Source organism: Prionailurus bengalensis, chromosome E1 (genome assembly GCF_016509475.1).
Source record: "Prionailurus bengalensis isolate Pbe53 chromosome E1, Fcat_Pben_1.1_paternal_pri, whole genome shotgun sequence".
In the NCBI taxonomy this organism is placed as follows: Eukaryota; Metazoa; Chordata; class Mammalia; order Carnivora; family Felidae; genus Prionailurus; species Prionailurus bengalensis.
In genome coordinates this window covers 46,713,084-46,738,462 of record NC_057347.1, presented here as the reverse complement: position 1 = coordinate 46,738,462, position 25,379 = coordinate 46,713,084, and the positions used below count along the sequence as shown (strand labels likewise).

The 25,379-nt window shown below is 43.2% G+C and overlaps 2 protein-coding genes across 21 annotated transcripts in view; one reads left to right on the top strand and one right to left on the bottom strand.

Annotated features, from left to right (window-relative positions):
• Positions 1 to 16,302, top strand: part of BPTF (bromodomain PHD finger transcription factor) — a 147,988-nt gene extending 131,686 nt beyond the window's left edge. For 11 of the 20 annotated variants that reach the window (XM_043585037.1, XM_043585034.1, XM_043585033.1 and 8 more), the window contains 5 exons: positions 1,852 to 2,025; positions 2,773 to 2,965; positions 3,801 to 3,885; positions 8,390 to 8,576; positions 14,097 to 16,302. In XM_043585037.1, coding sequence (XP_043440972.1) covers positions 1,852 to 2,025; positions 2,773 to 2,965; positions 3,801 to 3,885; positions 8,390 to 8,576; positions 14,097 to 14,133 — 676 coding nt within the window. In that variant the 3' untranslated portion in view covers positions 14,134 to 16,302. Of the gene's footprint in view, positions 1 to 1,851; positions 2,026 to 2,772; positions 2,966 to 3,800; positions 3,886 to 8,389; positions 8,577 to 13,249 lie in introns of all 20 variants that reach the window. The other 9 variants (XM_043585046.1, XM_043585038.1, XM_043585044.1 and 6 more) reach the window with 3 other exon arrangements.
• A 2,928-nt stretch (positions 16,303 to 19,230) lies between these two features.
• CE1H17orf58 (chromosome E1 C17orf58 homolog) lies at positions 19,231 to 24,869 on the bottom strand. Its single transcript, XM_043585047.1, has 4 exons — positions 24,512 to 24,869; positions 21,619 to 22,173; positions 21,184 to 21,375; positions 19,231 to 20,214 (listed from the first exon to the last, which is right to left on the bottom strand). The coding sequence occupies exons 1-4, from the start codon at positions 24,585 to 24,587 to the stop codon at positions 20,024 to 20,026; spliced, it is 1,014 nt and encodes a 337-aa protein (XP_043440982.1). The 5' UTR covers positions 24,588 to 24,869; the 3' UTR covers positions 19,231 to 20,023.
• Between the last annotated feature and the right edge of the window lie 510 nt (positions 24,870 to 25,379).

Here is a 25,379-nt window from a genome sequence, read left to right as displayed (position 1 = left end):
GCAAGTTCTAGGTCACACCGTTTTGTTGGTAGATTTAGCTATGTGGTGAATTAGACACGTCAGCTTAGGCATCTTCCCTTTTCATTGTCTCTCTTGGAAATTGTATATCATGTGAAAGGTGGAGCCCTATTAACTGATTTTTCCCCCTTAGTTCTAATATAAGTTGCCTCCCTTTAAGCAAAATAATAATGATTTACAGAATAAAGCAGAACATGATTTACTTTCTTTACACAAAGATCTGTGTATGGAACTTATTTAAGTAATTAGACAAATGTGGCTTATTTAAAACATCCACATCACAGAAATTCATTTCACACACCAACATCTTTGTCATACTTCAGTTGCATGAAAGTATGTGCTCCTTCTACTGAGATTGCCTCATTATTTTGTGGATATTTCATATTTTTAGTTGGGTGTTATTAAAATACCAGTATACCAGGTTCATTCACTCCCTGTTCTAGTCGGGATGAGTTACTGGTTTTTAGGAGTATTTTATAATCTCTTGTACCAAACTAGGTTGGTTTGGGGAGCCAGTGAGAATGCCTAAAACTTGAAATTCAAGTCCTGAGCTTACTTCCAGAACACATAGCCCACCATCTCGTGAAGGCAACATACAAAACACCTGGAAGGCCCAACCCCCCACCCGTGGCAGCAAAAATCCTGGAGGAGTCTTAATTCAAAAGAAAAAAATTAATGGGAGTAGGATGAACCACACAACCATACGTTATTCCTTTACGTTCGTTTGGAAGGTTAGTTTGAAGTTTGAGGACTGCTTCCATCGCTCCAGGGGAATCCGCCGAGAAATACTTTGGTGGAACCGTGTCAGCAAGGCCAGTCCGGGTCCTTATGATTCACGCGGATTCCTGCTATGATTTTTACATGGCATTCCTACACAGCCCCTGTCAACGCTTTTAAATGCGCTCTGTGTTTACCATAGAGGTGCTTTTCATTCGGTCCATCCTTCAGGGTCTTCTGTTACAAAAGCCTGGAGGCCTGGCTGAATGCGATTGCCCTCAGTCACACACTCCGACACCCCCACCGTGCCAAGTACTGTGGAACCTCTTGCTGTTTTGGATACCTATCCTGTATCACTGTCCACGCCGGGTACCCCCTGTTTTGGATCGAAGCAGTTCCTTTCCAGTTAGTTAACCTGGTCACTCTCCACACTGTCACATACGTTACATTAACTGAAAAACTGGCCCACCTCATAATCTGTTACCATTGGGTTAAATTCCAGTGTTTCTTTAGAAAACTTAGTAGAAAGTGAGTCACTACATGTACCTCTCTTAGTTGTCTTCTTCATGCCATATTTTGACCGTTTATCTTTTGCACCTGGCTGACCTGCATGTTCCTCGTAGTGTAACTTCTACTTGGTGTTTGCGCTTTGCTTTGTTCTCAAATTTAAATCGTGAGATACATTTTCAAACCTATCTAAGAAATAGCCCTGAATTTGAAATGGCTTCTGTGGCATAGGTTTGACAGATGTAAGTCTTTGATTCTTCGGCTTTGGTTTTTGTGCCTGTTACAGTTTTACACACATTCATTAAGAGGGAGACATTACCATCAGTGTGTTGTTTATTTTTTCCAATTCCAGTATGTTTTTAAAGACCCATATTTCACCAAACAGTGTATTTGTTGAAATTGATGTGAGTGATTTTATGTTTCCACGCTTGATACAGTGTCAGATGCTGTAGTTTGCCAGGGGTAGAATGGTTGGATTCAGGATGTTTAGCTGACTCATTGCAGAAAGTTATCCTGTAAGAAAGTGAATCAGGACAGGGAAGACAGGTTTAAGTATCATGCAGCTCAAAATGACAATTACATTGTCATTTTCATTGTGAATACTTTTAGGTTCTATATTGGCTGTGATCTTTGTACTAACTGGTATCATGGAGAATGTGTTGGCATCACAGAAAAGGAGGCTAAGAAAATGGATGTGTACATCTGTAATGATTGTAAACGGGCACAAGAGGGCAGCAGTGAGGAATTGTACTGTATCTGCAGAACACCTTATGATGAGTCACAGTGAGTTCTGATAAGAGCATCATATTTAATAATTTAGGAAGCCAAATTGCTCTGACTGGTTACTTATTTATTTTAATAAAAAGCAAGATATTTTTCTGCATATATTATACACTTACATTACAAATTCCTTTCCAATTTTTTTTCTCTTTTTCTCTCTTTACCTCCCCTTCAAAATTTGTGTTGCTTCATAGCGAATGTTTGAGATGCATTGGGAAAAAATACGGTTTAATGGTAGACTTGATTCTTCAATATGTAACAGAAACGAATGAGATGAAAACAGCCTGCTTGTTTGGATTTTATCAGTGTTTGAAATGGTGCATTATTGTAGGTTAGAAAAAAACACTAATTTGGGTAAAAGCTCTGAGACTCTGTTATTAGCTTACAGGATTTTGAGCTCCCAGTTGGGTGGCCAGTATCAGCTTCCCATTTGATACGGTACTAGTTGAAAGATTTTTGGCTTTATTTTGTTTTGAGCTTTAAAGTCAATCAAATGTTTTACGTTTTTCTTCATATTCTCCAATATTACACAGTGTTCTTAATAAGCTTTTAGTGCTTTGTTAACATCAGAAGTACTAAATTAACACATTTGAATGTCAGTCTTCAGAAGTATTAAAACAATTGTGATACTAAAACTATTTTATACCCAGAGTTAGAATCTTTTCAGGTGCATGTTTTACTTTTTAAGGTAGATGTAAGTAACGTGATCCCATCTGTTTTGAACTCACATTTCCATTTCGGATCTTGCAGATTTTATATTGGCTGTGATCGGTGTCAGAACTGGTACCATGGGCGCTGCGTGGGCATCTTGCAGAGTGAGGCAGAGCTCATTGACGAGTATGTCTGTCCACAGTGCCAGTCAACCGAGGATGCCATGACAGTGCTCACGCCGCTAACGGAGAAAGATTACGAGGGTTTGAAAAGGGTGCTGCGTTCTTTACAGGTAAGAAGACGCCGTGTGTGCGTTGTCTGCAGCTGAAATCAGCCAGCGTTGACTCTGGAGCCATTTCTGGGGTTTGAATGTTCCAGTCTCAGAATCTGTGATCGTTTACTGACCTCCAGCCAGTCTAGTGAGGTACTCCAGACTTCAGTCCTTCACATGCCGATATCACGAGCAGGTTAACCGTATCCACACATTAGCTCGAATGGTGTTTATCTGACACTCGTATTTAAAACGACTCACTTTTTTAACCTAAATGTAATTTTTAAAGAAAAGTTTTCCTCACTACCATAGATTGAAAAACAGTTCGATTAGATTCTAGTGAGGGGGCACCTGGCTGGCTCAGTTGAAAGAGCGTACGACTCTTGACCTTGGGGTTGTGCGTTCGAGCCCTGCGTTAGGTGTAGAGATTACTTAAAAATAAAATCTTAAAAAAAAAAAGAACTAAAAAGACAACAGTGGTCTCAATATGTGGGTGAAGTTATTTATTAGCATGTCTGACACCTCATTAGTCCGCAATGGTGACTGTTCCACCCCAGTTTTACAGGTAGCAGGTTGTCATGTAGGAATGAGAGTACAGACTTCTTGTCTTCTAAGCTAGTGCCCCAGCCCCACAGTTGAGGTCCTCAGACCAACCCTTTGAGAACCGTTAATACAGAGTATGCTCACCCGAGATGATTTGTAAGTAGGGCAAAACTCTACTCACGTTTACATTATAAATAATCTCATCTATCAGGTTGAAAACTGACTTTTGGGGCTTAAGGGTTGATTGATAAAGCAATTCAAATGGGAAACTTAAATGACCTGACAATAATGATGTTCTCTCCTCCCATCACAGGCCCATAAGATGGCCTGGCCTTTCCTTGAGCCAGTGGATCCTAATGACGCACCAGATTATTACGGTGTTATTAAGGAACCTATGGGTAGGTACTTGAGTTGAATATGGAGTTTTTTTCAGAAGTCTCCGCAGATATCTGTCACGCGTGATACATCGTGACGATAACGTTGAGCAAGGCTGGTGGAAGAATAAATTGGTGTGGTAACTTGTGGGATGTACTAGGAGTGTGTATTAAGTTTAAATCTGCATTCCCTTGGACCCAGCAATTTCATTTATTAGGATTTACATGGGCACAAGTATGTTGTTCACCACAGTACCGTTGTCAATCCCAGAAATACCAGAAATGACATCAGTGGCCGTCATAGAGGAATAGCTGAATCAGTGATATGGAAGCAGAGCATCCTACAGCCATATAAAAGATGAGTGAGGGGTGCCTGGGTGGCTCAGTTGGTTGAGCATCTGACTTGGGCTCAGGTCACGATCTCACACTCTGTGAGTTCAAGCCCCATGTTGGGCTCTGTGCTGACACCTCAGAGCCTGGAGCCAGCTTCAGATTCTGTGTCTCCCTCTCTCTCTGCCCCTCCCCCGTTCATGCTCTGTCTCTCTGTGTCCCCAAAATAAATAAACGTTGAAAAAAATTTTTTTTGAAAAAAAAATAGTTTATTTTCAGAGAAGGAGGGAACCAATAAGATCAGCAGCTCTAATAAATTTTTTTAAACAGAAATAGGGTTATATGAATGAATCCTGTTTTATAACATACTTTATAAATTTATCAGTACCTTTTTCACATGAGCTATAGTATAGACCTACATCGTTTTTCATTGTATGCAATTAAGATACTGTATTTAATCACCTCTCTATTAATGGGGTTGTCAGTTGTGTGCAGTTTTTGCTGTTATAAGCAACACTTCTGTGAATATCTTCTTTCATGCATTTGCCTGCACTTGTTTGTTTTCTGAGGAGAAATTCCTAGAATTAGCATTTCTGGGTCAAATGGTATTTATACTCCGTACGTTTTTGATAGGTATTTTTGAATTGCACTTCGGCACATTGAACCCGTTTCCAGTAATAATGTATGACTGTATCCTTCTCTCTCCACTCTTGAAAACCCTAAGTATTATCGTGCTTTTGATAGGAAATATTTTCTTGGAAAATAATTATTTCAAAATAGTATGTTAGGTGTATAGATGTTACAGAGGTGCAGAGAGTAAAATTTGAAGTGTACTACCACTCTCGTTCTCTGTCTTGGAGTCATTGTTGAAAATAGGCTGATGTATTAATTTTTAATATCTGCCAATTTGGACAAAGAATGTGGTTCTTTGGCTTTGCGTGACTTCAGTAATTAGTGTTGTGTACTTACCGTTTGAACTTGATGTGAGTTTCCTATTTATGTATTTTGCCCATACAGAATGTTTCTGGGATGTTCATATTGTTGTCAGTGTTCCTTAAGGGCTCTTTATACGCCAGGGACATTTAAAAGTTTCATACTGATGCACATGGGTGGCTCAGTCGGTTGAGCGTCCAACTCTTGATTTCGGCTTAGGTCATCGATCCTCACGGTTCATGGGATCGAGCCCTGTGTCAGCCTCCACGCTGACAGCGCAGGGCCTTCTTGGGATTCTCTCTCTTCCTCTCTGTCTGCCCCTCCCCACTCGCACTCACTCTGCCTCTCCCAAAAATAGTTTTTTAAAAGCTTCTTATTGACTTTTTTGGCATATGATCATTTTTAATGTTTTGGGATTTAAATCTATTAATCATTATGAATTTTGCCTCTGGAGTCGTGCCTTTAGTCTTTTGCGCTTCCCCAGGTATATAAATACATATATGTTCTCCTGGTACTTTCTTTTTAAGGGATATCTAATTAAGTTGGAATCACAAAACATCCAAGCACTATTCACATACATTATTAAAGTTAGCCAGACGGTAAGCACACAGAATTTAAGTGCAAGAATGATGTGTGTGTCAGATGTTTACCCTTTTCTGTGCAGCCTCCATACCCTGCACACAATAGACGTGCCCAAGTCTTGCTTGGGATTTCATGAGGCCTGAAGCATGTTTGCGGTTGTATTTTTCTGCTCCCTACAGACACTGCCAGAGACAGATGCGTGCGTGCACACGTGTGGCAAAATATACATAATATAACTACCTAGTATGCACAATTCAGTGATTAATTACATTTATGATGTAGTCCTTTTAGCCCTCCTTATGGTTTTCATCGTTGTCCTTAAATTTTAATCCAGCTGGAATTACTTTGGCATTAGTGTGAAGAATTTTTTCTTCATCTGTAGAGGCAATTGCCTCAACCCAGTTTCTTTCTTTTTTCTTTACTTTTCTTTTTCTTTTCCTTTCTTTTTTTTTTTTTTTTTTTTTTTTTGGTTTATTTATTTTTGAGAGAGAGCACGAATGGGGGAAGGCACAGAGAGGGAAACAGAGAATCCAAAGCAGGCTCCAGACTCCTGAGCTGTCAGCACAGAGCCTGATACAGGGCCCAGACCCAGGAACTGGGAGATCCTGACATGAACCAAAGTCAGATGCTCAACAGACTGAGCCACCCAGGCACCCCAGACCTTGTTTGGAAGATGACTACAATAAATGGAGGTGGGGAAATTGTAATAGGGAGAATCTGCCAACCACAGATCTGTAGGCATCTCAAAGGCTAGGCAGAAAAGGGCTTTTCTTTTATAAGGAGGAGTAAACAAGGCTAGAAAGAATGGGATGTAAACAAGTAAGTAAACAAGTAAGTAAACAAGGCTAGAAAGAGTAGGATGACGAATAGTGGTGTGGTTGGGGGCAGACCCCCTGCATTAGCCTATTTCTAGGAGAGATTGTGGAGGAAGGGCTGAGTCTGTTACGATGAGAGTAGGTCAAAGCTAAGGCTTCTGGAGGAAGGAGAGAAGTTTAGCTAAAGTCTAGTCTAGTCACGTAGCAGGTATTTTGTCCAGATTGGTCAATGGCACCTGTAGTTCAGCTAATCATTTATCGCCTCAACCCAGTTTCTTAATGAATTTTCCTTCCTTGGCTTATTTGACATGACATCTTCGACATACATAAAATTCTTCTGCTGAAAATGATTAGGTCTATTCCTGTTTTGGATAGTTTCGTTAACGTTTGTGTCACCCTACATAATGCCACACTTTCCATTGTCACAGCTTTATAATATTTGTTTAATGTCTGATAGATTAAAATCTCTCCTTTTACGTTTATTTTTCAAATGTTTCTTAGATATTCTTGGGCTTTAAAATCATTTTCTCAAATTCTAAAATAATCACTGAAATTTAGTTTAAAATTGTATTATCTGTCAAACCTAGATTGATTTGAGATCACCAGCTTTTTATTCTCCCAGTTTTTTTTTCCTTTTTCTTTTTTATTTTTGTAATGTTTATTTTTGAGAGAGAGAGAGAGAGAGAGCGAGAGAGAGAGAGAGAGAGCACACAAGCAGGGGAAGGGCATAGAGAGAGAGAGGGAAACACAGAATCTGAAGCAGACTCCAGGCTCATAGCTGTCAGCACAGAGCCCAATGCGGGGCTCAAACCCACAAGCCACGAGATCGTGACCTGAGCTAAAGTCAGACACTTAGCCAGCTGAGCCACCCAGACGCCCCATATTCTCCCAGGTTTTTATGTGAGATCATATGTGGAATTTTCCTTCAAACACAACTTTCTCCTAGGACCTAATGTTATTTCAAAAGATTAAGCTCAGTATATTCCAAAGCAGTTACCTTTGTCCCAGTTGAATGATTTTAGTCCTCTCTGCATACTACCTGTGGTATTAGATACTAATATTTTTATTCATATCAGCTAAGATTTTTCCCTTTAAGTGGACACTTTATATCCTTGCCACCTTAAGTGTTACATTAAGTGTCACTTGGGGTGCCTGAGTGGCTCAGTTGGTTGATCGTCCGACTTCGGCTCAGGTCAAGATCTCGTGGCTCATGAGTTCGAGCCCCACATCGGGCTCTGTGCTGACAGTTCAGAGCCTGGAGCCTGCTTCGGATCCTGTGTCTCCCTCTCTCTCTGCCCCTCCCCAGCTTGCCCTCTCGTCTCTCTCTCCCTCAAAAATAAATGAAACCATTACAAAAATTGTTGTTAAGGTGTCACTTGCCACCAATATAAGGTAACAATAAAAATTAGTAAAGAAAGCAAAATGATGGTATTAAAATCTAATACAGGTATCACGAAGCCCCAAAGATATTTCGGTCTGTCTTTTGGATTGCCTCCTCTTTGTACATGTAATACACATAATTGTTTGCGTGTAAAAATGTGTTGTGCTTAGATGCGTATTGATCGTGTGGGTGTAGTTTCCTTTATTTCAACCCAACTGAATGAAGAGCTGTTCTCTCGTTAACTGAAAGTAAAAGAACCTTCTTAATAGCAGCCACGGTTTATATTTTAGACTCCCCCAATCAAAACCAAAATTGGAGAAGTGCTCCTTTTTCCTTCATGAATTCCTGAACAGTCCCCAGTGGTGAATCAGCTTCGTTTCAGGGGCTGCTGGGGCAGGAAACCTATATTCTTATTAGGACCCTGGGCAGTATTCACAGTGGAACTGCCTTAAAGCTTTAAAAATGTTCTGTGTTTTGTGTTTTTAAGACCTCGCCACCATGGAAGAAAGAGTACAAAGACGGTATTATGAAAAGCTGACGGAATTTGTGGCAGACATGACCAAAATTTTTGATAACTGTCGTTACTACAATCCTAGTGACTCGCCTTTTTACCAATGTGCAGAAGTTCTTGAATCATTCTTTGTACAGAAATTGAAAGGATTCAAGGCTAGCAGGTGAGCAAATGCGTTCCGTGTTCTGAATTAACCCAGTTCCTCCAGTTCTTCCTACTGTTTTTGTCTAGATCAGCCAGTGCAGTCTGTGATAAATTTGAACCTTGAAATCAAGAATCGTGAAAAAAGAAAAAAAATCAAGACTCTAGCATTACAATACACTGCCAAGGACAAGAGGACAGACTCAGCAACGAGAAGTTGCTGAGTTTGTGATCTGCTGAAAATTAAAGTTTTTGGGGTTTTTTTGTTTGTTTGTTTTTTAATAAAAAAGCACTTATCAGATGCTTACAGAACGCAAGATGCTCTCTTAAATGCCACACGGGGCAGGGGCACCTGGCTGGCTCAGTCGGAAGAGTGTGCGACTCTTGATCTCGGGGCAGTGAGTTCAAGCCCCATGTTGGGTGTAGAGTTTACTTGATAAAATAAATAAATATATATTTATACTTAAATAAATATATATTTATATTTAAAAAAGAAACATGCCATGGGGCACACAAAAATTTAGTAGCAAGACAGAGCTCTTGCCCTTCCTGAGTTTACCAAAGCATAAAAATTACTGTTCTATAGGGTAGAGTAAGGGGAGGACTAGGAAAGGGGATTTAAGCGCTTTCTCCTTAATTTATGCTTGCTACATCTTTGAAATCATAAAATGTTTTATTTCTCTGGGTATTTTTCCTGTGAGCAAAACTAGACTTTAAGTCCACCGGCCTTTACTTTGAACCTCCGGTAACACAGAAGCAGTGAGCAACTTTGCATGGTATTCAGATACAGCATCTTCGTGCCTTTTGTTTCTGAACCTCAGTCTCCCCTTCTCAAGCCCATGACTTTCTTCTTTCCAACAGAGCCCTGTTCTCTTTTCCTGTGATAACGTCCACCACTTTGTAGCCCTGATATTCACTACTCACCATCATCCCCCATCCACCAGCTTGCATGCTTGATCCTCCCTAGGTACTCGGACTGGGTAGATCTTGGCTGGTCTGGGGCCTGGGCATCTCTATTATCTAGTGAACTCTGCGTATCAAAGTGTAAGAGTCAGTGCTGTGCTTAGTTATTTTCTTCTGAGGAAAATCCATAGGGTGTTGTCTCTCTCCTTGTCCCGCAGCAAGGTAGATCAAGAACTGCATTTTAAAATCCGTTTACATAAACTAAAAGTGAAGGACAAGCCTAGCTAAGGTGTCCCAGGGAATCAAAAGTATAGGCAAGGAAGGAAGGAAACCAGGTAGGTAGGCAGCCTCTAGACCAAGAACGAAGAGAGTTTACAGAATCTCTGAAACTCCCATTTGTATCCTCTCCTGTTAACCCATTGGCCGTAGAACCTAAAGTGGAAGAGGACGACTTACTCAATATGGTAAAGTCCCTCATAAAATAATAATGAAGGAATAAAAAGGGATAAACTCAGAATATGAGAAGAATATGGTAGATGTTACTGACGAGGTTTCCACAGATTCTAGAATACAGAAAGCAGATGAAAGGATCGTCTGACAAAGCCAGGGGTGCCACAGGCCGTTTGCCGGCTCTTCAGCAGAGGTGACCGCTTGCCGACCAGTAGACCTGCTGCAAGCCTCCAACACGAAGAGTCCAAAATACAATAAAAGGCAAGAGAGGAGTTAAAGATCTGAATATGGGCTGGTCACCCTTTGTAAGCTGTGTACAGACAGCCCTGTGTGGGCAGCCCGAAGCACTGGAAGAACACAAGTTTCTTCCCTGGAGAAATGGAATAAGCTTTCTGCAGAGAACTGGAGTAGGCAGAAGAGAATTGGACTCGGAGTAAAGTCCCCCGACCTGGGGTTTGGTTGGGTCCACGGCCCTGTCACTCTGGAGCTGTGGCTCTCGACTGGGATGATTTGCCCACCCCCATACTTCCCACGGGATGTTCAGCAATGCCTGGAGGCATTTTTGTTGGTCACTCAGAGGTGGGAAGTAATGCTGACGAGATGCAACTAAACGTCCTCGTGCACCAGACCGCCCCCGCCCCCAACAAAGAATTATCCAGCCCCCAAATGTCAGTAGTGTTGAAATTAAGAAACCTTGATCGAAGGCAACACTTGCCAGTCAGCCTTACACAGGTGCATAGGGCTCTGCAGGCACCTTTCTGGTCCTTCAACTTCCTCTCTTTCAGTGTGAACAGATAGCCAGGGATGACCAGATATGTAAGGAAAGCTTGCAGCGTAAAAGAGAAAGGTCAAGGTGTAGCAGAACAGATAAAAGAGAACTTAAGAAAAACAAACAAAAAACCAAGCCTCTAAGTCATGTCCCAAGAGAAATTTTATGAGATAGTGAATCTAGGGGCACCTGGCTGGCTCAGTTGGTAGAGCATGATCTTGGAGTCATGAGTTCCAGCCCCACGTTGCAAGTAGAGTTTACTTAAAAAAAAAAAAAGGGGGGGGGGGTGGCGCCTGGGTGGCACAGTCGGTTAAGCGTCCGACTTCAGCCAGGTCACCATCTCACGGTCCGTGAGTTCGAGCCCCGCATCAGGCTCTGGGCTGATGGCTCGGAGCCTGGAGCCTGTTTCCGATTCTGTGTCTCCCTCTCTCTCTGCCCCTCCCCCATTCATGCTCTGTCTCTCTCTGTCCCAAAAATAAATTAAAAAAAAAAAAAAAAATCTTGAATCTACAAAATGGTGAAAAGAATATTAAGAATAAAGAACAGTTAGAAGGAGTGGCTAGAAAAGAAATGAAACTTACTGTAAACAGTGAAAGTTAAAATCAAGGACTTTCTCAATGTAAAGAACAAAAAGACAAGTCAATGAAAAATGTGAAAGGAAGAAAATGCATTGTAGCATTTCTAGTACTCAATGGAAATTCCAGAAAAGAAGAAGAGAGAAGACTGAGAAAAATAAATTTTCAAAAGACTAATACAAGAAAAATTCCCTGAGCTGATGAGAGGCACGAGACTTCAAGTTCAAGCAGAACAGATTCATTCATTCATCAAATGGTTATTGAGACCCTGCGGTGTGTCAGATATCGAATCCCTCTGGGGCTTCATTCTTGTGGGGTGAGGGGTATGGAATGATAAGGACAGTTGGTAAACATATAAGCCAGCTGGACAAATGGGAAAAAGTCCATCCCACATATCCATCATTGTAAAATTTCCAGATGCCAAGGATAAAAGAAGTTTTTCTCAGCGTTTCTAAAGAAAATAAAACAACCTATAAAGCAACAAGAATTAGACTGGTATCAGACTTTTCTCTAACAACGTGGAATGCCGGAAGACTTTGGAGGAATACGTCTAAAAGTTTGAGGAAAAATGATTTTCAACCTACGATTCTGTGTCCAGCCAAACAATCAAGTGCAGGGGCAGAACAAATGCACTTTCAGTCATGGAAGGACTCATAAAGGGACTCCTTCCCGTGAATCCTTTCTTTGCAAGTTATTTTAAGATGTGCACTAGCAAAATAACTCAAGAAAACAAAAGATCTTGGATCCAAGAAACAAGCGGTTCAGGAAAATAATATGAATCACTCTAACTCAAGACGACATTGGTACAGCAGGCTAATGCAGCAGGGAGTCCAAACTGGAGCAGGAGAATGGAGCATTCTCAAGAGGAAGGTGTCTGGCGGGAGAAATGGTTCATACATTAGATAATTACTAGTTTAAGAATGCAAGAGGGGAAAAATGGAAGGCAATTCAAGATCCCATGAAAACCATAAAGTTGTGTAGGAATGCTAAGAATGCCCTCTTAGCAAAGGAGTAGGTGGCACAAGGAGAAAAATATTTACATAGTCACAATAATGTAAACAGTGCGTTGATGTTCAGCTTTTAGAATCAACCTGTAGACAAAGCACAGTAAGATTTCATTTAAAATTAGAAGTAAAAGTTGGATTCAAGAAGAGAGGTGGGAAAATGGTTATGTGAGCTTAGTTATCATTTGCTGTAGCAGGATGTAAGCGATATGAAGTTGCTTAAACGAGAAATAGCAGCATGAGAACTCTACCTGCCGACGAACTGGAGTTCAAAGTAATTGATCCTAGGGAGGCTTGGCTTCAGGTTGAGTAAATATTGGGATAAGAGGACCACAACTTAGTTTCAGTCTCTCCCTGCTTTTTTATTTGCACCTCTTGCAGTTACTCCTCCAGTTACATTTCTATAGTTGCCCTTTTTTAATTGGAAAGGCTTTAGCCTTTGCTAGTAACTGTGAGGTGGAAACTGGGGGATTTGAATCCCACCCTGCTGCCATGCCAGGCTTGCAGGCAGAACCCAGAGTGGGAATGGTAGCAGCTGCCGATGAAGGAGGAGAAAGCATCTGCGGGCTTGTGGCGAAACAAAGAAATTGGGGAAAGGAGGAGGTCCAGGGGCTGGGTCTGCACAGTACAGGGGCCACTTACGAGAGCTTGTCACCCATTTATTTTTTGCAGCTTTTTATTTTATTTGAGTTCACGGAATCTTCATTAAGGAACGTGGGAGCAAATTGACAAGTTTGCTCAATTCTATGAGATGAAATGTGAGGAGATTTTAAGGAATTTTTCTGTTGCTTTCCAGATTTAAAGCATTTAAGAATGAAACCTACATGTAGCCATTCATTGAAATGGGATTGATTTATGGGTTTCCAGTATTTCCATTGCCATATTTTCCCCATTTTTAATTTGTGATCTCTAGCATTGTTCACACATTATTTTCATTACTGTGCTTTGTTACAATTCATCATTTATACCATCCATGTTCTTTCTTTTCTTACAGATTCTGATATCTTTAGTCTGAATTTTTAACTGGAATCAGAACTGGATGTTGGGGTCACTCTTTCTTTTATTGTTCCACGTGATTACCTAATTCAAAATTGCCCCCCCACAAAGTTCATACTAGTTAATTTAATGTTTTAATGTTAAAAATATATGTACAGTAGTAAATGGTTTATTCTAGCGGCCATGTTGAACAATGTACTTAAGAATTGTAAACTCCTGGAATGCTGTATTTATCCACACTGCTGCAGTAGACCGCACTCTGACTTAGTCCTGGCGGCTGTGCAGGAGTGTGGTTTTTACTAACAAAGTTGTGAATAAAACTGTGAAACTAGAGAGGAGACTTTCTGGACTTCAATAGAAAAATGTGATTTTAATACTGCTATTTCTTTTTTTTTTTAATATAATTTTTTCTTCATATTCCCCGAATCAATGTAAATAAGCATGTACGTACACACACACACACACACACACAGAGACACACACAGACACGCGCGCACACACACACACGCACACACACACCTTTACCACAATGGTAATGCCTCTGTAAATGTTTCTATCTGTCCCATTGGCTAAAAATGTATAATCTTTATTAGATGAATATATATATATATATATATTTTAATAATGGCTTTTTCCAGTGAACTATCATGTTTCAGTGTACAGTGAAAATTTCTATTGTAGGTTAACAGTTTCTTACTTGTTCTCATATATTTGCTTGCCAAGGGTAAATGAAAGAACATGGCTGCTTCTTCCCCCAGACAGACTGACCTTGGCATCCACATAAAGCATCATTGTTTTCAAAAATGAAGGGTGCTTAATTGTTCCCTTTTTTCTGTATTCTGTAGGTCTCATAACAACAAACTGCAGTCTACAGCTTCTTAAAGTTCAGCGTGTTAACCTAACATAAAACACAGCAAGAATCTGGTTGTCTGAACTATTTTAAATTAAGGAGCCAGATGTTTTTAGTCAGGTTATCCTGACAAGACTTGACCTAAACTTCGTTTTTATTGGTCATAACAGTCCAATTATATTCTTGGCCAATTTTGTCCAACGGACAAGGGAAAAGCAAAGTCAACGACACCATTATCTTGTCAAGATCAAATGGTTTTACTATTGTGGCAGAAGCGGGAAAACTTTGTTTATTGAGAAAAAAAAAAAGAAAAAAGAAAGCAAGAAAAAAAGATAATATGGGGTCAAGTGTAACTCCATGGAAATGCCACGTCTGCTCTTCAGTGAAGAAGCTGGTTTAGTCTCACAGAAAACTTTTGACTGTATTTATTTATTGTTGCAAAAAAGATGCTTTTTTATTGCTGCCCTCATTTGTCAGCTAATTATTTTTTCTTATAAAATTCAGCCCCGGTTTCATGTAATCCATATCTTATCATGATTCCTGTAGGTAAAAGTACAAGACGACCTCTAGATGTCTTTTCTTTCTATGAAAGGAGCTGCTATGTACACATGTGCACACAGACAGACAGACACACACACACACACACACACACACACACACACAACTGGGAATCAACAATGAGTTTATTGTTCATGGTAGATAAAAATTAAGCTTGCATAAAGGTTGGGCTAAGTGGTCCTGGACTACAGACTCTGTTGCCTTGAATATAACAGTACAATTTGTCATTTACTCTGCACCAGGCTAAACTGAGTAAAATCTATTTGAAGGTATCTTGTTTGTAAACATTTGTCAGATTCTAATTTTTTTTCTTTTTGTATTAAAATTCAACTATGGATGTATATGAAACAAAATAAATGGAGATCATTTTTCTCCCACAGATGGTGTCTTTGAATGTGCGCTAATGATTATCTGTAAGCCTTTGAGGGGAAAGGGAGGGCCACAAGGTAAACAAAAGGCCGACGAACTTCATTGTACCTGAGTTTCTCCAGGATGATAGTGGCCCTTCGTTTTAGAATTCCCAGCCCACTGTCACTACATCCAAGAAAAATCTTCAGGGGTGCTAATCCTGTTGTATCAATTGATCGTACTAATAAAAGAGGTAATGTGGCAAAATACACATTGCCCTCATGTGTACGTTATATCATACCAGGCGAATTAGCAGTTACGGACAGCTACTTCTATTTTATGAAGGGCGTTTTTTAGATGACATGATCCATTTTGTATTTTTTGTTTATTGGTTGAGTTGTCTGGGTTGGGGGGGTTTTTTGTTTGTTTTTTCCCTCATAAAAAGTAGTGTAAGCAAGTATGGGAAAAGATGGAAACAACAGAGGAAGGTATACTTTGCAGATTTTTCCTTTCGGTGTTCTACCCTTCCATGTTGTGTTACTGTGTTGTAATAATCGCTTCTGTAACATCTGCCGTAGGTGGTTTGTGGAGCTTTGCAAAAATTTTACTAGATTTTGCACTAATGCGCATTAGCTTTGTCCTACCGGTTTCTGGAATTTGTCTAATCATGTTTTTAAAGTTTCCTTCTGTTTACTATCACCCTGCTATGCAAAGCCTTTCCCAGACCTTAGTTTCTTAAAAGAAAGAGGTGGCTCCAGTTCCCAGTTCTTCCTTATTACAGACTCAGGTGTGCAGGTGTTCTGGGTTCATTTTATCTCAAGAAGCCCATTCCTTTTTGTACATACGAATGTCACTTAAAGCTCTGCTTACAAACTTAAGGAGACTAACTGCTCAATATGAAAACGTGGAAACAGAGTTTTTGCTTAAAATACTAACACGGAAGTAGTCAAATACAGGTTATTTACAGGTTATTTTGTCCTTTTACTTTTCAAGAAAATGTTACCTATTGTATGCACTGTGCTGATGCAAGAGTCCTACAATTTAATGAATTATAAAATTATTCTGCATCTCATCACGTCACAGTATTTCTGTACTATTTATTCATATATATATATATATAGATATAGATATATATGGGCTTAATCATTTAAAACTTGTTGCGGCAAGAACTTTCCTACCTGTAGGCAATAGATTGCTATGTTTTTAACAGATTGTGGCAAATTCTAAACAGCAATTCTTTTTGTACGTAATAGGACGTTTCATCCTAGAAAAATAAAGTAATGTTTTTGACATTGGATTTGGTGCAGTTTCTAATGAAACAGTGGTTGGTTGGTTGGTTGGTTGGTTGATATATTTTCTGTAGCCATTGGCATTGCCAAATTGTACCAAAAAAAGGTAAATTTTATGGGGATCCTCAGACCAGGAAGTTGTTAGTTTCGTGTGTGCATTTAACAACAAAGCCTTTGGCAATTTCTGCCACCATATAAATAGGCATTTTATAGTTTTATCAACTTAATAGAGCTTCAGTCTTTCAAAAGTCATTTTTGAAAAACATACATTCTTATATAATGAATTTCACAAGCTGCTTTTCTACGAGTATTCTCTGACAGGCTCCTCCTATTCCATAAGATACACGTATTATAGCTGTTTTCCTTTCAATAGTCCGAGTAGTAGAATGCACATTTGTGATACGTGGTTAGGGTTTTTCTACTTCGTCTTGTAAATATATTGAATTTGCATCTAGTAGGTGTCCTTGGCCAAAAGTATTGGTGCTTGGGGGTCTCATCTGCCAAGTTCACAGTCCTTGAAAATGTTTCATAATAATAAGTATTTTCATAATACCGGTAAAGCTTTTTTCTCCCATCCAGATTCTGCAGGATTTGTATTTTAGCTAATGCCCTGCAATAGGTTAAAAAAATTTTTTGTGAACTTTCAGAGCTATTTTCTAAAGTAAAACAATGCCTTTTTATATTTTAAATGGCTTGGAGTGTTAGAGACCCTGAGATTTTGCCGTTGTTTGTAATCTACCTTCCCAGAATCTGTAAATCGATGTTCTTCCCCTCTTTGTATTCATCTTTGTGTGTTTCTGATATTAAAGGAGCCAGCCTCGTGGTGACCTTTTAAGTGTGCGTGGACGGGCTGAGCTAGACACAGCTGCACGGTAGTGGTGGCCCCTGCTCTTTCCGTGATTGAGGGTGTTCCCCGGAGGCGTCCAGTTTAGTCCTGAATGTGAGAATGGCGCCACCTCATGGGCAAAGCAGTGTCTTATTAAGTGTTTGGAGGGGAAGAGCCAGCTGAGAAGTATTTTTAATAATACGAAGTATTCTGAGCGATACTTCTGGATAAACTACTGAGAAAGACGTTTCTTAGAAGATCACACCCCATTTGATCCAATTTGGACCAAATTCAACTAAAGAAAAGCTCCATTTTTTTAAATAATAAAGTCCCAGACTTGAAACGGGGGTTGTAATTGCAATTGGTAGGCCAGTTTTTAGGTGTCTGCATATAGGCTGTTTGATCCACCTTAAGAACGATGGAAGGAATTTAAACAAACAGTGCCAAATGATGTCTTTTAAAAACTTAAAAGTCAGTACCCAAAAAAGGCATATATTTTTTTATAGACCTGAAAGCAAGACAAGTACTTTTTTTTTCTTGAGTTCTAACAGCTTAATTCAAAGGAGGGATGGTACCGAGTTCCTCTCGAAGGCAATGGAGTGTTCTATTGAGAGACTACTGCCAGCGCACATAGCCTTTTAGTCTTTGGCGCACAAACACACGTACTAAGAAAAATCTATCAGGACAAAAGGATTAGGAACTACAATGAATTTGCTACTTAAATGTTTCCATAAAATTACAGATTGTGGCCAATGAAATTCTTCTTAACCTTTTTTGCCCAACTTGGGATTCTCCGTCTTACCACCTCCTGTGCACACACACACCCCCGCCCACCACTGCTCTCACTGGAGCCTCACTTGTCTCTCGTGGCAACCTGGTCTTGAATGATGGCCATAACCCTGGGCAGCTCCTAAAAAGCTGGCCTGCTTGTGTTTGCCGGGACGTACGCACTAACCGTATGACCACGCGTCACACAGATCACACAGTTCTGCCGTTTTGTGTGTTTCCAAAACTCAGAAACTATCATCAAACCAGTCTAATCAAACCCTAACCCTAACCCTCAGGCTTCTGTCAAAGTGATGTGTTCCCCTCCCTTTTAAGCCAAAGCTATTTATAGAAGAACCCTTGTAACTATTCTAACTTCCAACCATCCAGCCGGTAATTTATCCATTTGGCCGTTTTGCAATTTTCCCCACCGCGTTGGTCGAGATTACCACTTAGCTTTTTCACGCTGAAAAATTCAGCTTTGGTTTTTGTGACTGGCACAACTTATGTCTGTTAATCTTTATGCTTAAAAAAACAAAAAAAACCAGCCAGAAGCTCTTCAATTGCTGCTTCCTCTACTGGCTGATAGTCGGTGTTACAATGCAATTGATCCATTCCCAAGAAGCAATTCTGCCATGATTTTTAGTAAGTTTTAGCAAGACTCACTTTTGGAAAATTCTCTAAAAAAATCCCTGAATAACGCTTTACCACAGAACAGTCAGAACCTCTCCAATGTTATTTTATCCCTTAACCGCCCCCCCCCCCCCCCCCCCCCCCCCCCGTTTGGGACACACCAGGTAATAGTATCTCCCGCACAATCAGATGTTACATCTTAATGCTACTGCTGCTAACTTCCTTGTGGATGCTCTATCGTCCTGGCCTCAACATCCTTCATGTATACAGTGCTTCCGTGTGCCATCAAGACTGTCTAAAGACACATCTTGAGCTCCCAGAGCGCATCTCCTTTAGGACCACATAGGCTGGTTTTTTTCCCTTCAGCTCAGTTCCTGTTTATCTTTCCTCATGCAACCATGGATTCAACCATGGATTATCCGTGTCTCTATCCACAGGTTTCAAATTAACTGATGTGCAGCTTGGTCTTCTGAAAAAAAATTGTTAATGTCTTTGTGGACTCCAGTATAAAATCGATATTAAATACAGCTAGTGATTCTACCTTTTGCAAACTAACCGGCAAGTGTTTAAAATTCACATATTTGCAAGCTGTCATTGACTATTGGTTCCAGGGTTTTTGGAGTAAGTTCGAGAAGGGCTTTTTCCTAAACCTTTAGAGCTCAGTGAGGCTAAAACAAACAAACAAACAAACAAAACAGGTGCATCCAAGATCTGATTTCAAGGCAAGATTTACTACTTGACAAACACAAACATGATACTTGGTCTTAACAGAAAAATGACATCAGATACGCCCAGAACATGTCTAGCATTGGGATAGACATTGTGTTGCCAGTTTGGCACACAACATATGTTTTAGGAGCAGGGAGGCATGAAAACAAACTATTTCTTACATTTTGGTACATCAGGAACACTTGTTTGAATAATATTTTGCTTGAATTAAGCCCGTTAGTACTTTTTAAGTGTAAAACTTTAATACTTGTCTTGAGCTCTGACCCTAGTGTTTGATCTAAATGACATTTCATATATGTCTTCTGACTAGTGCACTTACTGTTATGTACAGAATTTAAAATGTGATGGTTTTAGTATGAAATTTGGTTTGATACGCGATATAACCTATTCAAAGTTGTATATTTAAAATCAAGGAAATGTTTTTTTGTGAACTATTTCTACTGAAGAATGTATTTAAATTAAAATAATTAAAAATAAACACCATGAAGCAGTGATCTGTTAACTGGACAGGTCAGTTATCTGAGCCGTGTGAGTAAGTGCCCCTAGAGTTGAATAACTTTGCCAGGCAGCTCAGAAGCATACCACGGAAGAAGCATTTTGTAAATAAGAAAGTGGCAATTTCAGGATTCGAGCTGGAACTATGCAATCACTTCCCGAAGGAGCTGTGTGCCCCACTCCACAGGAAGACCCCATTACACGAAGACAGACCTTGCCTGTCTCGTTGCTGACAGCCAAGTCTCTTATGATCCAGAAGGGCAAGGACAGTAGTACATTTCAAACACACTGGGTGTGAATTGCACCTTGAACTTGCCCATCCCTTTTTCGGTTAAATCTCTTCACATAGCTGCTGCTGCTCCTGAGCAGGCCATCTCCTGGCCTGAGCCGTCCTCTCAGGACCTGAAGGAGAGCTGTAGGGAGCTGCCGTCTCTTATGGTAGATGTGACCCATCACGATATACCTGCTGCCTAAAAAAAAAAAGTAACCAAAATGTAAATTCACAGTGTCTTTTAAAAGCCAAGGAACAGAAAATGTTGAGACTGTCAAGAAATGCCTAAGCTTGGGGCACCTGCCTGGCTCATTCGGTGGAGTGTGCAACTCCTGATCTTTGGGGTTGTGGGTTCGAACCCCATGTTGGGTGTAGAGATTACTCTAAAATCTTTTTTCATGATTATTTTTATTTTAGTGAGAGAAGAGCACGCGTGAGCAGGGGGAGGGGGGCGAATATCTCAAGCAGGCTTGCACGCTGCTCAGCGCAGAGCTGGAAGCAGGGCTCGATCCCAGGACCCTGGGATCAGGACCTAAGCCAAAATCAAATCAGACACTCAAGGGACTGAGCCACCCGGGTGCCCCCAAAATAAAATCCTTAAAAAAAAAAAAGCCTAAGCTTGAATCTATTGTCTTGCTGCATATGTTGATTCTCAGACATTTCACCCTCAAACAACAGGTGGAAACAGTCTGGTGACCTTTTAGAAGATGACCAGATAATCAGCCTGTAACCTGCCAACATGACAAAACAAAGGTCTTAATCACAATGTATCAGGAGGATTTTCCAGAGCACACCTCTAGGAAGATGTGGGAGTGGACATTTCCTACCCCCCATCCTCCAAAAAAAGACTTTTCTAAACTTTCCCGAAAAGCCTCTTAGGCATCCCTCTGGCAACGCTGTTTCATCACTCCATTTGTCAACAAAAAAATCTGAGTGCCCGCTTTGTGCCAAAACACGCCGTTCCCACCTTTAAACCAGAAGCACGGGGGAGGCTGGTGGAGCTGAAATCGGAGTGACCGAAATATATACCTGTCGTCTGCAAACTACTCATTTTCGAGTACTCTCCCCCACCCACCGGTACTGGGGTGACCGACAGACGAGGCTGTGGCACCCAAGCTACAAGTGGTGACAAAGTCCGTATAGAAAGTGGTCAGATCAGTTTCAATACCAGGTTTAAATTCTGGACATGGCTTATTGCAGTTGGAGGAGTCTAGGGCTAAAATGTGGACTCGGAAGAAAAACCCGTCCGGAGTGATGTACAGGCGGTTCATCTTGTACAGCCCGTCCCGGTCCACCAGAAGAGTCACCAGCCGGATCCCTGTGCCGAGCACGTCCACGTCATGCACGATTCCGTTCACTGCTGCTTTCAAAAAACAAAGAGTTTGGAGAAACGCATTTCCTCTCTTTCCCCAGTGAGTTTTGCACACACCACGAAATAGTCCACACGGGTCTGAGGACTGCAGGATCGAGTGGGTGGGTTTCTCCAGGGTCTGCCCTTAGGGGAGTCCGCGAGCACAGCCCGGCACTCTGGGTTCGGAGAGGCTCGCCTCGCGGCCAGGGCTCTGCAGCCCGGACCCGGGAGGAGCTGCGGGGCGGGGCTCACCGAATTCGCTCGCGCAGTAGGACTCGCGCTCGTCCAGGTCCGTTCTGCAAGCGCGCTCGCAGGGCTCGGTGCCGGCTCCCGCGTCCCTCCGCGGCAGGCTGAGGCGCGGCGGCGGCGGCGGCGGCGGCGGCGGCGCGGGCGCGGGCCCCGGGGGCGGCGCGGCGGCGCGCGGCCGGTTGGGGTGGGCGGGGCCGGCGGGATCCTCGGCGGCGCGCGCGGGCGGCCGCGCGGCCGGGAAGCGCAGGGCCCGCGAGCGCGCGCGCCGCGGGGAGTCTTCCAGCGCGGGCACGCGGCGCGGCGAGGCGCGGTTCTCGGCCTGCGCGAGGCGCGGGCTCGGCGGGCCGGCGGGCGCGCGCGCGGCCTCCCGGAAGCCGGCCCGGTTCTCGGCGGGCGGCGGGGGCTTCCGGCGTCGCGGGTCGGACCAAGCGCGGGGAGCGGCCTCGGCTGCGCGCGGCCGCCGCGGGGCCTCAGGGACCGGCTGCGCCCGGGGCCCCGGCGTCTCCTCCGCGCTCGGGCCGCCGCCGGGGTCGGGCTTCCTGTTGTGGGGCGGCGAGGCTGTAGGGGAAAAAGAGGAGAGGCCGGGGAGGCCGTCAGGGGAGCAGAGGCCGGAAGGGGAGAGGAGAGTCTGTGGGAAGGGGAGGAGAGGCCGAGTGGGGACGGGAGGGGAGGAGGGGCCGAGAGGGGAGGGAGACCCAGTGGGAAGGGGTGGGGAGGCCGAGTGGGGAGGCCGGGGAGGTTGAGGGAGGTGGGAAGGCGGGCTGAGCCGACGAGGCTGCGGAGGGGAGGAGAGGCCGATGGCAGGGGCGGGGGTGGGAGAGAAAGGGCCCTGGGGGAGGAGAGATGGGGGACCGTAGAAACTTAGCAGGCACCTGCGAGAGGAGCGATGGGGAGGCCGGGAGCCCTGGAAGTGAAGGGGAGGGAACGCGAGGGGGAGACGAAGGCGCCCCTGTGATGAGGGGAGGGAAGCCTCCCCAGCTTCAGGTCCGAGCGGAGCACGGGTTTCCTAGGCCCCGCAGGAAGACCGAGGTGAGGGTCTTGCCCTCTGAGAACGAGGCCAACCAAGGAAGAAGTTCTCACCACATGGGAACATTGCATTTTGTTAGGGAACCTTTTCAAATCTGTAGCTTTTAAAATTGCACCAACCTATCTGTTCTAAGGACTAAACACAACTGACGGCTGTGGTTAACAAACTCTTTCTGCCGTCTAATATATATATATATATACATATATATATATATGTAAACATCCGCCTTTTTGCTATGTACAGTTTGTTGAGAAAGTACCAAGAGCAAACCCCAGGGGGAAAGGTCTCATATTACAGGTTCTCCTAATTGTTTGAGCGCCCCTGACAACAGAACTATTTGGTTTTCCCATCCGTGTTTACACTGTCATCTTGGTCTCTGTGAGTGGATTTTTATCTGGCTTCTTGGACACCACATACTAGTAAACCACAGCTACGAAAGATTTTTAAAGCACGGCTGGGAGGCAGAGGTCCCTGGGTAAGTATAAAAGCACGCACACATCACTTACATTCCCCCCCCCCTCCCCGCCCTGCCCTGGTGGAGGAAAACCAACAAACAAAAAAATATCTTCAATGATTATGGCATGAGAACAAATTTTTAGAATTATTAATGATTTCCCCCAGCTCTGCAGACAGGTTAGTGAGCAAACTTCAGCCAGCCTGGGAGCTGGGCAGCCTTCCATGCCCAGTTACACAATATCACCTCCCCGTTTGCCTGGGTCCCAGTGCCCCTCCAAAGGAGGCACAAGAACCAGTCTTTATTTTTCTTTTTCAGTTGTTTCAACGGCTGGTTTTTGGCATTTCTCTCCTCTTGCACTGAAGAGCTTGGTCTGCCGGTTCGCAGCTCTCGCAACACCTCATTTAAAGTGACTGATCTTGCCCAATTGACAATCTCCTTTAAAATCAGCTTTCACCCAGCAATAATAGCTGGTTACAGCTCATGTTTTGCAGAGAGGTTGATTCTGACTCATTATGGTCAACGCTGTGCCATACACAGCTGAATAAAGTTCTGGTAGATATCCAATTCCTGACTGTCAACTGTTGACCTCACAACTGCTTCCCCATTGATATCACCATCTGTTGTCATGGGAAAGATCGTCTGATATTTGGGTTAAATGCCACTGAAGTCATTCAATTTCCATGTGGAAAAATAACCCAAAGTGAATTGCCCCCGTGAGGTGCGGAAGCTATTTTTCCCAGAGATAGTGAATCGAAGAGAACATCCAAATACAAGCAAAACAAAAACCTCTCCCTGCAGAGAACCCCTGTTTCATACCCTCAGTAACTTATTTTTCATCTCATGCATGAAATTGTGTGTGTGTGTGTGTGTGTTTTAAAGACTCAGGTATCCCTGGGCCATTCGTTGGGGCTGCAGTGAGAGGGGAGAAATGCCCGATTTGGGCTCCCCGTCGCCCTCAGCCCCGGCGGGCGCACCCAGCGCCTCAGATCGCCCGCGGGACCCGGGCCCGGGCGCGGGGCGGACCCCGCGCTCCTCGGGGCGCCCGCCGCCCGCCGCGTCCTGCGAGCCCGGCCCGCACGGCGCCCGAAAGGCACGCCGCGACCCCTTTTGACACTTTCCCTCCTCTGCGATGGAGCAACTACTTAACATGCAAAGTTTTCTCCAGCCTGCCCGGCTCGCTCGAGATCATTTCAGTAGCTGAACTGGCTTCTTTCCGAAAAGGCTGCCAGGACACACAAAATCCTGGGGACACATTTTGCTCCTTTCGAACACGAACGCGGACCGGGAGTCCCCTCTCCTGCAAACTCTGACCCCTTTCTCGTCCCGCCCTTCAGCGCGCCCTCTCCCCAGTCCCCCCACCCCCCACCCCACCCCTGCTCCTCTCCCAGGACTCAGCATTTCACCGATCTTACCTTTTCTCTCCGCCACTGGGGCTTCGGGAGATGATCCAACGATCAAACAGAGGAGCCAGAAAGCTCTAGCTGTCATTTTCGCAGACACGGTTCCCAGGCTCTAAAACTGAGCCTGGGCTTTTGCTCTTTCTCTCCCCCCACCCCTTCTCCACACCCCCACCCCCGTTCATGCTAATGAGGGGCAGCCTTTGGGGAAACGGGAATCACTCACTGAACAGACCATTGGAACAAAACCGAGCTGCAGGGATTTCTCCCACTTCCTAAGGGGGGACGAGCACATGGCCTCTCAAAGTTGTCCCTGCGAATGTCCGTGGGCAGTGACAACATCAAATCCTAAACCTGAAACCCGTGTGGGTTTGCGGACTGGGGTGGGGTGGGGGGGGGGGCGGTGGGGAGAGGGTGGGGTGGCAAGTGGAGGGAATAAGGGTGTTGAGGGGCTAAGGGACAGGGTGGGGGGAGAATGAGTGATAGGAAGTTTTTTCCAGATTAAGTCAACAAATAGGCAAATTAGTGCTGAAGACAACTTGGGCTTGTGGAAGGGATTCAAGATGACAGGGAAGAATTCATCCGGGAATGTGTCAGGGATTCTAAGAGAAACCAAACCTAGGTTTGCTTAAACTATTTTACTGTATATGCCATTTTTATATTCTAGAACCAGAAGGAAAAACAGCCTTAAGCAAGATAGCTTTTCTTCTCCTTTCCTTTGCTTCCTTCCTTCCTTTCTTTTTTTCTTTCTCTCTCTCTCTCTCTTTTTTTTCCTTCTCTCTCAATTGAAATTGGTATCTCCTTGGCTAGATTCATCAAGCCCATGCTGAGTGCCTTTTACCCAACCAGGTGCTAGGAGATAAAAATGAGGAAAACACCTTCC